The following is a 13,677-nucleotide window of genomic DNA, read 5'->3' on the forward strand; positions in this document are numbered from 1 at the left end:
TGTGTAAATCATCAAGGTCTGAAGAACCTTTTCCATGTAAAGCCGTTCCTCTTGAAAAGCTAATATGTGTCAATAAATTATAGCTAAATTAGCAATATGTCAAATTGTGTTATATTAATATGCATTGATGTATGAATATTTTAGGCATACTGTATATTATAAGACATGACGTGATATGCTACAAGATTACAAGTTTCAATGCTTAATATTTTGGTCACATATCTTAAGACATTGGACATGGTTTGCAATGCCAGTGATGTCACATGCTGCTACCATAAAATGGAATAAAGACATAATCCCTTCATGGGTTCGTCATCCACGTGACACTCACTAAAACTGCAATTCGCACTCATTGAAGCTACAGAACACACTCACCGAAGCTACAGGGTCCTCCGGAATTCTTCACCAGGCAGTGCTCTTTGCTTTGTATTGCTTCACTTCAGTGTTTTGATAAGATGTTTTGTAGCTTTTTTTGTCGCTCCTTTTTTGTTTTGTGGTAAACCTTTTAATAGAAAAATGTACTCTTTATAGTGCTAACAGACTTTTAACGGGAAAAAATAAGCGTGTCAGTCTAAAACGAAAACATCTTTGAAAGAACATCAACATTTCTTTTCACAGGAAGTCCCTTTGGGACAGAAAAAAATGGATAAAAGGTCACTCTTTGAAGAGCTGCATTCAGAAGTTTTCTTTTGTCCCCTTGTCTGCCGGAGTTTACAAGAGAAAAGGAGGGGCACACGCTGATAGTGCGTGCGTACGTGTGTGTCTGTGTGTGTGCACACGCGCGCGCGCGTGTGTACGAATATGTATATGTATATGTGTGTGTATGTATGTGCTAAGGAGCATTCTTCTGCGTGGGTGCAGCCTGTGTGTGGCGGTGCGATCAGTCTGTTTGTGTCTGTATGAAAAAACAACCAGATGCTTCGGCTCCCCTCTGAGAATGCAGATGAATATCTCCTCAGACTGTAGTGAAAGGAAAGTAGCGTGGAGATGGAGGAGGAGAGAGAGAAAGCCTTCTAACCTTTCACGCTTCAGACACAAAGCTGTCATTCACCTCAGCTGTCTTGTGGGCTCGAGTCTCCCAGAGCCCCTGTTATGTTTGCGTGTGCCGCCATCATAAAGAGACCAGCCTCCCATAATCGCTCTGTTGTTCCCATTCAGCTATACACACACACCCCATTGCAAACAATGTCATGTACAACGCTGCCTCCAGTGCCACTCTTGGTCTGTACAGTTTCCCAAGAACGCTTGTTGACTAGTAGATCAGTGGATGGTGTGTGTGTGTGTGTGTGTGTGAGAGAGAGAGGGAGAGAGAGAGGGAGAGACAGAGAGAGGTTTTACTTTCCTTTTGTGGGAAAGCAGCCAGAAGCTTCATTTGTTGTGAACGATGCATCCTTGTTTATCAGCTTTTCAGCTTTAAAGTGCACCTTTTCTGACCTTTGGGCATGTGTCCATTCTGAGAGGCTCTCACCCTTATCTGGACATGTTCTATGAACATGTCCGAGTCAACATTCTGTTTAGAGAGACTTGTGTCGGAAGTCATAGACAGGAATAACTTGCGCCATTCTTTTTTATGAAAACAAATGCTTCATGCAGCAGTGGTCATAAACATTTTCAGGGCAGGTAGTGGTTAACAGAACACAGGTTAAAGGATACTAGCACCACAAGGTGAATGTTTAAATGTATGACACATAAAAAGAGCACATAGGACCTAGTACGTCATACACATAGCTGGCACAGTCAGGGGCCCTCACAATGGTGATGTGGAAGTGATTAGTACATCCAATCAGACACTTTTCCTGAGTTTTTTTTTTCATTATTACAGCCTAAGGTGTTGGCTTGAATAGTGTAGGTGTTAGGGCTTCAGCAGTGTTATGCTCACACTCACTGGTCTGGGAGTGTTGTTAGCCTGGTCTGACACTGGTGCTCATTCAACATGAATGGATACATCTCTGTTCTTTTGTGCTGGAAGTTGCTCTGAGTAAGAGTGTCTGATGAATGAATGTAATGTAATGCAGTGTGATGTGTTTCTTAAACAGCTCTTTTCAGTTAGAATCAGGTGGATTTGTCTCCCCTGAATCTCATGGCTCGCTGCACCCCCACCAGCGCTGGAGCTTGAACCGTCTGGTCCCGTGGTCCTTGTCAGGACCTGGAGGCCTCCGTGCTGCAGTGTCTGCTTGGAATGCAGAGCCCCGTCTTCCAGATTAGCCATTCTCTCTAATCCCTCTCCACTTCGCTCGGCTTCTTTCAAGTGTCGGCCTGATAGGCCAGCCCGTTTTCCCTCCTCTCAGCACTTTTCCCCTCGTTGCGCCACCCCTCCCCAACTGCTATCTGCCTGTTCAACAGCCCCAAAGTCACTTTCAGAGCCATCCCCACAAATTAGCCACCAAGAAGAAGGAAAATCCACATCTTGCATTCTTCCTTTTCTCAGTTTCTTCCTTTTGTTTGAAAGTGAATCGCTCTGAGCCGAGTTTTAGGTCTTTATTTAAAACATGAGCAAACCGACTGTTGGCAAGACTTTAAATGTGATGTGTGCGAAGGAGGGCTGAGAGGATCAGATTTTGTCCCACCTCACAGAGTTCAAGGAATCCTTAGTGCTCAGCTAGCCGCTGGAAATTAATTTCTGTGCAGCTGTGTTTATTTTGTACATGGGCCATGATAGAAGTGCCGGTGTTTCCAGGGCATCCAGCTCAAATAAGCAGCACTTGTCCTACTCATCCTTTCAGCGGGTCTTCCTAATGAAAGGAAGTGAGTGCTTTGCTGAGATTCCTTGCAGCGGGGAAAGATGCACGCTGCAACTGGATTTTAAAAGCACAGACGCAGCTCTGTAGTTGTAGCACACAGGCTGCTTGCCGCAAAGCGAGGACCCCGGGTGGGGTGTGGGGCATGTTCTGTCGCTGACGATGGCCCGGTTTCTGTGAGCGTGGCCTCGTGCCCCCTCCCCGCTTCAAGCGGCGGGCTCTTCTTATTGAGCGCCCCGTCGGCGGCCGTCGCGGTGTGTTTAGGCCCCGGCGGTGACGGGCGTAGCGCACCTCGCAGCCCTCTGTAGAGCGCTAATTCGACACAGAGGGTGAGAGACAAAAGGCGGCTGCCATCAAAGCGAGCCCGGCTCCGTTTGGAGTATAAATGGTGGGGGGAATCGATGAGGTCATGTGCAGGCAGGAATCTGAAGGTCACTCGACAAGGGGGTCCATCTAAAGTGCTCTGTGTTCTTGGCAACTGGGCAGGAGAATCGGCAGGTAGAGAGGATGATAAGTGCACGCTGGAAAGCTGGCTCCGGTGGCAGGAATAATCTGCAAAGGCTCGTTCACAGCAAAAATGTCCTACTTTTTCAGCTCTCTGGTTTAAGAGGTTCAGAGTTATGCTGTCTATCTATGACTGAGCTCTGAAACCTAAAAAGCCAGACTGCATCCTCATCAGTTTTGCAGTTCTCAGTGGTTTTCAAAAATTCATGACTGCCTAATGAATGGCTTTTTTGCTGTGATTCTGTCCAAGGTGAGGTCATGAGTTAATGCGGGTACATTTTAATTATTAACACCCCTGAAAGCCTCTGAGTCCTGCAGGCACCTGTCACCTGTTATGGCCTTTGTGGCCTTGCGTGGCTGTAATTTGAATATTCCCCTTCCCCTTCCCCTTCCCAATAAGAGTATAGAATGACTACAGAGAAATCTTCCTATTGTTACCATTGAAAGTGATTTTGCCTTTAGAACCATTGCATTATGGGTAGCAAGGAGTGCAGACATCAGATTCCAGAAAGCAGGTAAGTTTTCTCCAGCTTCAGCTGCTCTTAACCCCTACTGTCAATAAAATGGCCATTAAAATAGTTCAGTCACATCATAATGTGCATCGAAATGTTCGACTGGAATATAAATTTTAGTAACCAAGTGAATTTTGAGAGAAAAATTTGCCCGTAGGGGTCAAGGGACACTGAAATTGGAGAAAAGGGCATGTGCCATTCCATTCCATTGTAGAGTTTTATGTCTGCATAATAATGAAGATTTTGCATTTCATGTGCGCACTGAACCCTGTATGCACTTGCAAGATCTCAGCACTGTGTTTGGCACTGACTTGTTTGAATATGCCTAGTTGTGTCCTTGTTTGTGTGTGTCATGCTGTTTTATTAGCACTTTGGAAGTCGCTCTGGATAAGAGAGTCTACTAAATGACAAAATGTAAATGTAAATTCATTCTTTGCTGCCCACAACCCATCCAGTGAACCACGAAAAAAGGAGAATATCATAAGGAGAAGATGCTCTGCTTCAATTGCAATATCACAATATAGAGTAGAATACAGTGATAGGCTACATGGGTGTCTCTGTGGAGGGAAACTAGGCTGATTTTTTGTGATGTCTCTGGCTAGACTTCCCGTGTGTTTACCTCATTTCATTCAGCTCACATTATCTGTGCGCAGAATTTGAAAAGTTTCAAGCAATTTCAGGAATGTATTATTATTATTCTCAAATTGCTCTCTGTAATATTTGTGAATGGAGGGTGAAGTTTCACAAGTGTGCTGTCATTTTAAGTAAGGACTATTTTACTTGGTCTGTTTTGGATTTGGATAAAGAATTTTAAATGGTCTTTCGTGGTTCAAAAGCATCTGAAATTGATTGAACTATGACCAAATTCGTGGTGCGCAACGAGAACATATCCAGGCCAGACAAATATTTTCCTAAGATTGACTAAGAGAGGGAAAGGGAGAGAGGGATTTAATTTATTTTCTTCCTCTGAATGCCGCGGCCATTTTCCAGAGTGAAATGTTTAGAGTGGGCAGGTGGGTTTCAGTCAGGAAAATAAATGGAGTCCATTTCTCTCCAAAACACCACCACTCTGCGCATTTAGCAGCTCTGGGCTCAGGGGCTTCTCTTGTGTTTTCAGAGGGAAACCGGTGTTGCTGGGAGCCCAGCCTCTCCCCCCCTCTCTGATTTCAGTCAAACGGCGAGATAACGCTGCCTCAAAAGCGGATAAAGATCTTGATTAGTCGCTATTGTGCCTTATCTCTTTCTGCCAACTCTCCTGTTGGTTTCCTCTCTCTGAGCGCGGGGGTCGCCCTCGCTTCCCGCCCCTGGCGGAGTCCTTTGGGAACGTCCCGCTCATCCTCTGGAGCTCTCGGGTCACTTCTTGTTTCCCCTGAGGGGGGGAGGAAGGGGTCCAAATAATCTGCTGTGCTCCGCGTTTTTTTCCAGGATGACCCCGAATCACCTGCTAACCTCATAAACAGGGACAGAAATAAGTGAAGAAGCTGTATACATGTCACATTCCTCGCCTGCGTATCTGAACCCCGAACAGAAACATAACATTACTTTTGCAGAGGCGCTGGCAGCACCGAAACATTCTGGTTATCCATGTTTACGCTGTACAAATTTTGCATCAGGTATCTTTTGGCAGCCCGCTGCCGAATTAGTGGCCAGTACTGATGTCTCTGGCGTTTCACTCTGCCCTCCTGAAGCGCTGCACCCAGTGCTGGAATGCTCTGCCTCCGCTTTTTTCGTGTCTGTGGGGTGGGGGGCAGGCAGGCATCCTGGCCAGATCTCAGGGATAGGAAACTGCCCTCCTCGGGGAGTTGGGAGCCAGCAGGCATATGCACAGTGATCACGTGGCACACCAGGCCACAGCGGCCAGGGAATCCCATAAACCCGGGGCGGGGTGGCCTCTGACCCCCATCACTTCAGACAAGCCCCAGCGCCCACCAACCGGGAAACACAAAGCGGTTTCGCTCTCACAGTTACCCCAAGGGAAAAAATGCCTTCTTCTCCTTGCTGTAACACCCTCATTGATCTCGCAGCCTTGAAATGCCACGTCGTCCTCGTTTCTCCGCAGGCTGATCAACTCATGTTTGCCTTGCACTTCGTCAAAGGGATGCACCCTGAGCTCTTCCAGGAGAACGTGAGTAGAATGCGGTGTGTCAGGGGGTGGGGGGGGGGGGGGTGCCCAGTTTTACACACACAATACAAATAGTGACATGTTAATCATTTCCCCCCTGAGGGTGGCTGGAGAGATAAGCGCCATGCAGAAACCATCATCTCTGTCTGACTCCTGTAGCAGAGTGCAGGCGTCTCGCTGTGCTGGTGTGCCATCTCCCCAGTTCAGCAGCCAAAATGGAACATCCATTTCTGTAATACTGGGAAAAGCGGCCTTTAGCTGGGGGATGATGCTTGGTCCCACTCTGCCACAGGTTAAAAAAATAAAGCCCTTCCACTAAGTGAAAGAAATCGACATCAACCACACACACGTTTGCTGTTCCTGTCACATTTGATTGGTCATAATGTCATGCTACTCGGCTGTCTACAAAGCCAAGCCCTGATTATTCGTTATTACTGTGTCGTTGTTTTGTTCAGCTGATGCTCCTTACTCAGAGCTTACAGTTCTGTGTACTGTGCCCACGTTCTGTGGCACAGCGGATGGAATGTTCTGTTGCTCTGTTTAACAATAACCTTGTCCTGTCTGCAATAAGAACCCGCAGTCCTCAGGTACAGAGCTGTAACGACATTGCTCTTTTGCACTCGTGATGTGTGAATTTTCTGCAGGAGTGGGACGCGTTTACTGGACTTGTCGTCGGGGACATGGTCCGGAAGACGGTACGTACCACAGACGCAGCTCAGTCCCTCGGTGTAGTTTGCCACTGCCTGTAGTCTCTCGCAGACAGTCTGACAACAGCGGTGTGCGCATGCAGTCTTCAAAGAAAACAGCCCCGCTTTTTTTTCTCTGGCCCGCAGGATTCCCAGAAGCCCTCGAGAGAGGAGATTCCATCCTGGATCGATCAGGAGAGACTGGGAGCAGTGGCGATGTTCAAGGTACTGTGGCAGGCAAACACACGCTTTGCTGCAGCCCCGCAGCGGTGACTGCGGCGTAGCAGAGACACTCTCCTCCCTGAGACGCAGCGTGCCCTTTCTCCCTGGTATTTACACAGCGGCGATGCGGAGAGCGGTGGGGGTGGCGGGTGGGGGGTGGGGGGGGGTTTGTTTTTCAGATTTTTCAGAGAGCATTTCAGAGAGCCATTGGCACGGTTGTCTAGGGGCGGCGCTCAGAGTCTGAAGCGCCGGGACCTGTGTCTCTCAACTGCCAGTCAGGCTGGGGAGAGATTTGGGAAGGGGACAAACATCCACCTGGCTGCACGTCTCCGCTTCTGTTTTTTTTTTTTTTTTTTTTTTCCTGATGTCAATGCAAAGTGCTTTCACTGCTCCTGTTAGTCAACATCGTGGAGTCAGGCTAAAAAAAAGTCTGCTCAGTTAGCCCACCCCACCCCAATATAAACCAGAAGGTTTCATGAGGAAAAAAGTCATGAGGAGTTCTATTATTTACTCAGTTTAGTGTAGTGCCTGTTGGCATTTTCTTTGTGCAAATAGGTGTGGCATGTTTTTCAAGATCAGGCAAAGCCTTTTATAACACATATTGTTGGTCAGGCTAAAAGGTATAAATGGCACAAATGAAACATCTAAAGAACTGTGTAGCTATGATATTTAAACCTAAATTCAAAAATGATGCTGTTCACTGAAGGAAGTGGAAAATGCACTACGAAGAGGATATTAGAGGCATCAGAAATATGTTTGAAGGCATGGAGAGGAAAGAAACGCTGTCTTTATTTGAGCATGAGACCAAAAATCCTCTTCTGGACCTATTCTGTAGTTCAAGTAGGAACACACATCCATTTCTTCACCTTATTGGTTTGTTTTCCTGTGCATTGCTCTAGTGCACTGCAGTCCTTTCATATTCGTGGTATTGTCGAATATTTAAGAAATATTTATGAAATATTTTCATATCAGCATCATTTTTCCCCATATGGCTGTTTTTTTTCCCCTGTGCAATGACAGGTGACCTTGAATTAAGTAAATATGCTACTACAGGCTCAAAGAAATCCAAACATGTGACACTTGCTGGTTGGGTTGGGATTTTATGTTATCCTACTCACGTGAAGCCCTCTTGATGTTTCCGATGGTAACATACAGTAGATATACAGTATATTAGATATAGAGATTTATTTATTTAATCAACTAGGTTGTGCATTCTTTTGGTTTTATTTTAGTCTGATAGGAAACAATCATAGTAGCCGTACAGAATTTGACATTAATGTAAATATACATTTAAATATATACATTTTCTCAAGACGTTAGCCATTGTAGATGTGTAGATGCAGAGCTCGGTAGCCAGCCCAAGTGAGCCGTCATACCTGTTGACAATTCACAGACATTCACACAAAGCCTTGCACACAGTGTGCCCGTTTGCCTCCGCTGCTGTTCCTCCTGTGGTTCCTCGGGGGTGGACTCTCTGGAGAGCTCAGGTGCAGGGGCAGGTCCTGAGGGAGCGCTGAGGCCTTCTAAAAGAGCCACCATTTCCCCTCACAGAGCTCTGCCCGACAGGCCCGTCGCAGGCTAATCCAGTAAATGCCACCATGTCCAAGTCATAACCCAGCCACCGGGGTACTGCTAGATGAGTGTACTCTCGGTCCACCGTGTAAAGCCTGCGCTAGGGCCTTGAGCACCAACACTGCTGCTCAGCAGTACCCAAACATGTTATTCTGGTTACAGTAGCGACAGTCTGTGCATCTTAATTCCCAGGCTGCTTGTTCCATTTGTGTAACTTCCTACCGCTGCCAAACGGCCATTATTACCCCACTACAATATTTACAGTAATTATTTGCATAGCAGATGCCCTTTTTACATCTTTAACTGCTGACTTTATACAGCTGTATGTTTACTCAAGCAGTTGTGGTAAAGTTCCTAGGACACAGCTGTTGTGACCCAACTTTCAGTTTGAATGCACAACCCTCCGATGACTAGCCCTGTCCCTTGCTCTGCAGCGACTTTGCATATCTCCAGTCCTGGTGTTAAAAATAATCAACACATGACATTGTTTGTACTGTGTTACGTTGCATCTGTTTCGTGCATCAGCGGCACGGTGCACGTGGGAAACCTGCTGTCTGCTCGAATGACTTTTCCAAATGTGTCCGTGCAGCCTGGCGCTGGGCTCTCTCCCTGTCACGCACTCTGCTATCTCCACAGCTCCCCGTGCCTCTCAGCTGGCCAGTACGGCCAGGTTCCCCATCCCTTGTGGCTCCGTGCTTGAAGATAAACTGCTATTTATACCAGGGAAAAAAAAAATTCACTCCTGTTTAATTGCTTTTTTTTTTTTTTTATCTCCCTCAGAACACGTTTCCAGCCCTGTACCAGACCCTGTGCCTGGGTGATGCTGACCTCTGGCTCACGTTCTCGCGCAGTTCGGGCTGCGAGCAAGACTTCCCACCCACCATTGCCAAAAAGATCTCTCTGTTCCAGCAGGTGAGCTGCCCGTCAAAAGCAAGGAGCTGTGAATTATTATTGGTATTTTTTGCTTGGCCGGCACGCCAGTCCAGTTCAGCCTTTATAGCTTGCTTTTTCCATCATATCCATTTATACTGCTGCATGTGTACTGAAGCGGTTGGTGTTAACGGCCTTGCTCCAGGGGTCTTAAGGGAAGCACCTAACTTGGGGGTTGAACCTGTAACCATCTGGTTACAAGCCTAGTTAATTAAGTGCTACTTTTCATCCTTATGGTGCTGCTGGAACAAATGTTCTGAAAATTTGTTTAAACTGCAGGGCCAACCAAATCAAAATGTCCGCTCAGTACGGTCAATGCCTCCATTTGTTTCTCATCGATCTCTCCATCTCTGCATCCTTCTCTCTGGTACTGATGGCCCAGCAAAGACTACCGGGCTGCAGAAATGAATAAGCTGGTAAAAGTGGCCTGTTATTTTTTTGTTTAAAAAAAGAAATCTTTTCAATCTTTTGTGAATTCAGTAGTGAGCAGTCATGCTGCAGATGCGGCAGGAGATGTCTCCATACAGCCTGCCCTGCCACACTCAGCACGAGGGGTGTGGAGGGCCCCGTGTCCTCTGTCCTCTCCAACAGGGAGGGCCTCGTGTTTAGCACATGCTTACAAGCCGCCGCCTTTTGTCTCCTCCTGTCTCCCCTCTGCCCGCTCCCGAAAGGTCCTGGTGGTGCAGGCGATCCGACCGGACAGACTTCAAAGTGCCATGGCTTTCTTCGCATCCCAGGCGCTGGGTGAGTTGTTTTGTTTGACTGCGATCGCTGTTGGCAGCCTCACAAAGGGCCGCTCTCGCAGCCTCTGTCTTGCGGATTTCGCCGCTCTCTCTCTCTCTCTTGTGTCTGCCTTTTGATGTGGCCGCACGGTGTGAACCCAATTCCGCTGTTATCTCGTGGCGCGTGTAATATCCGCCCCGGCATTCCTGAAACTTTGAGAGCGCGCTGATTCCACGGGGGTTACAAACGGTAGCAACTGATCTTCATCTGTCCTCACTGTCCACCCTGATCCCCACAGCTCACACACTGGCTCCACATATGGAAGCAGGCAAACATGCATAGGCCAACATAAATGCCTCGGCTAATGGTCGGTACACCATATCTTTAATCTTTTCTGGGTGCGCTCCTTTTTAGGCACTATCCTCTAATGTGTGTAGTTAATATAAAATTGTACAGGCACACACTCACACACATTTTTAGTAGTGCATGTTTTCTGCGGATGTGTTGCTCATGTCTGTAAATAACAATGTGGTTTTCTGATAGCCAAGCAGTGGGTTACGCCTTTAAAAACTTCAAAATGAATTTTGTTTTCACTACACTTTGGAGACTTGGAACAGAAATCCCTCTAGCACCCATCAATAAATAATGTGTGGAATAAATGCTGCTCTTGAACACGGCCATGTTTGGTGGAATTTGCTGCATTAATTATGAGTCGGGAGGACCTGATGGGCCCTGAGGGTCCAGGAAAGAGCCCCCTGGCCCATATTTAGAGGAGTCACTCAGCTGCTCATAAATTCTCCCTAGCTGCAACACCCGTTGACAATTAGTGCTGATTTATGTATTCGGCTACTTGTTACAACGAGGACTAAATTAAAAACAAAATAAACAAATGGTGTGGAGCTCCCTGCTATCGATTTTGGCCCCTGTGAATCAGCCCTACCTGGGAACTCGACACCTTGGCCCATCGATCACCGTCAGAGCTCACACTCCGACGTCCTCACCCTGCACACAGCCCCTAGGCCTTTCAGTGGCTCCAAGGCCCAATCACACCCCACATCCAGCCATCCTCACATACACACACAGTCTCTCTACACCCACATATCTTCACATACATACACACAAACACTCTCCACACTCACCTGTCCTCACAAACATGCACACAAACACTCTCTACACCCAGCAATCATCACAAACACACACACACACACACACATACACATATCCACCTTCACACACACAGTCTCCACACCCAGCAAATACACACCCTCAATATGACACACTCTTCATGGGTCTGCATTGGCTTCTAATACCTCCAGATCAGTTTTTCATCACTTACAGTCTCCAAGCTTCTTTTAATAAAGAAACACAGCAGTTTACATGTTCACATTTGGTGACTTGGATGTGAAGAAAAGGTGCAAGGGCACATGTTTATTTCAAGGTCGCCTTTGGTTGTGATTTCAAGCTTAATGAGCCATGGATCTCTTCCAAACGAAGCTGGCCATTCACATTGGAAATGATGATAGATGTAAGGTGATTTGTTTTAACGTCAGGTCTCAAAAGGAAGGAACAGCAGACTATGGGTAGCTGAAAGTTTTTTCTTTTTGGCATGCCAAATGCTCCCATTGAGTGTCTGAATCTATGGGCACTAAGTTTTCTGATTGTCAGTGAGATAGTGTAGCCAACCAGCTGGGCCACTGACACCGATTTACCATTGTGTGTTGTGTGGCTATTGAGAGTGTGCCTCCTTTCAGAACATGCCCCTGGTCCTGGGTCTAAACAAAGCCCTGAGTGAAAGGGCTGACTTGATTAATGAAACATACAAAAGGAGCATCGGAAGTATGTAAAGATGATTAATTGCTGGTCATTACTCTTAATTTGGCTAGCCTGTGAAAGAGAGGATAAGTAAATGTGATTGGACAATTAGCCTGTTGAAAGAGGCATGGATTACCCTGAACCAGATAATCACAGCATCCTGAAATGGTCCATTTTCCTATGAATCGGGTGCATTCTGGGTAATCTACACCCCCACCCCCCACCTTTCCCAGGACTCCACACAGGTCTTTTACAGTGAAGCCATGGAGGTCTGTTGAGGGTTGTTTTTTCTGTTAGGAATACGGTCCTGCACGCCATGTTCCAGTTAGAAAGTGCAAACTTCAAAAACATTTATTGGCAAAAATAATCATGACGAAAGATGTGCCAAAGCTAATCCTTTCCACAACATAGCGCATAGCTTCAGATGTAATTTTTTTATTATTTGTATCATTATTTCTGTGCTGGAAAGAGACCAAACCCTGCATATTTCCTGCTTTTTTTCCAGAAAAAGTACTGGCCCAAACCCAACCCAGAGATTAACCGCTACCTCAAATTTTATTGTGTTATATTTTCCGACAGGGGTATTTTAACGGTTGCGAATACCAAAGAATGTAATTCATCCCTGACCTATGAAACACGCTTTTCCATCTTCAGTATCTGCCTTGTTTTTCCATCCTTAAGTAGGAAGCATGTCTCAGTAGCACTTGTTGAGCGTGCTCTATCTCAGAGCCTGTTTCTCCAGCTCGGCCTCCGCTAATGGGGAGCTCCAGCTGGACCAGTCACGTCCAAGCTGTCCTCAGGAAGTCGGCGAACAAAAGGGTTTGATTGATGGTCATGCAGCCAATGCCGGCCCATAACAGAGGCTGCCATTGTCCTGCTCGTTCCATTTAGCGCGGCACAGGAAGAGCGTGATGGCAATTGAATGGACGTTCAGCGCTGCCTTATCTCAGCCCTGTTCAATGCTCTTCATTATGGAGACAGAGGCAGATGTTCCACACATATCATATCCAAGGCTCCCGTTTGGCATGTGTCATGCTGTTTCACAGCGAGAGGGTAACTGATTACAGTGTGGAGAGGTTTGCACAGGCATAAAATAGCAAGGGTCTGGTTGAATGTAAACAGTGGTTGTCAGTAGTTGCATAAACATAAACTGTTTATGAGGATAGGGAGCTGTGTTCAGTTCAGCTATAAAATGCTGTGTTCAGTAGAAGGAGAAAGGGCTGTATTTAGGGGAAAAAACCATATAGTAGTGTTCTGTTGGGATGTAGAGAGCTGTGCTCAGTGTCTCAGATTTGGAGTGAATTTTTGTGCTGTGAAATGTAAACTGCCTGCCAGTGCAGGAGCTTCTGTTTACAAGCAGCTGGAGCAGTCTGGTATGAAGAAGAGTGTGGTTTGTTTGTGAGGACGCTGTCCTGAAAAACACCTGCCCTCAAAGTAAACCCCAGCCAAAGCCAAAGTACTTTACTGGTTCCATTACTGTCACTTCAGACTGTAAAAGATGCCCTTAACTGTTTCAACTTTTTTTTTCCATTTGTTCATTTTTAGATTTTCTGGTTTACAGATTTCTTGATGTAGCTTTACATAAGCTACCAGGTGTTATACTTCAGGCCCTTGCCTGAAAGTGACCATCACTCTCCCAAACCTGGGAAGTACACTTTAAGATTACACTTTTTTGTGCACTAGAGTGCACTCCATTTATAAGAATTGCATGCACCCACGACCATTTGATTCTTATATGTGGTTGATTGTTAAAAGCACAATAGTTACACTTAAAAAGTTACAAATTAATAGATAAATGATACATTTTTTCATGTTTAATTGTTCTTAGTTAAACATGGAACAAAACATACAAACAT

The 13,677-nt window shown here is 46.2% G+C and overlaps 1 protein-coding gene across 1 annotated transcript in view; it reads left to right on the plus strand.

The window, feature by feature from the left end:
- The window catches only part of LOC118783126 (cytoplasmic dynein 2 heavy chain 1), a 137,663-nt gene that overhangs the window by 68,790 nt on the left and 55,196 nt on the right, over nucleotides 1–13,677 (plus strand). The window contains exons 73-77 of the mRNA XM_036536832.1: nucleotides 5,814–5,879; nucleotides 6,521–6,571; nucleotides 6,710–6,787; nucleotides 9,137–9,268; nucleotides 9,958–10,030. Coding sequence (XP_036392725.1) covers nucleotides 5,814–5,879; nucleotides 6,521–6,571; nucleotides 6,710–6,787; nucleotides 9,137–9,268; nucleotides 9,958–10,030 — 400 coding nt within the window. The remainder of the gene's footprint in view (nucleotides 1–5,813; nucleotides 5,880–6,520; nucleotides 6,572–6,709; nucleotides 6,788–9,136; nucleotides 9,269–9,957; nucleotides 10,031–13,677) is intronic.

This window comes from Megalops cyprinoides, chromosome 9 (genome assembly GCF_013368585.1).
Source record: "Megalops cyprinoides isolate fMegCyp1 chromosome 9, fMegCyp1.pri, whole genome shotgun sequence".
In the NCBI taxonomy this organism is placed as follows: Eukaryota; Metazoa; Chordata; class Actinopteri; order Elopiformes; family Megalopidae; genus Megalops; species Megalops cyprinoides.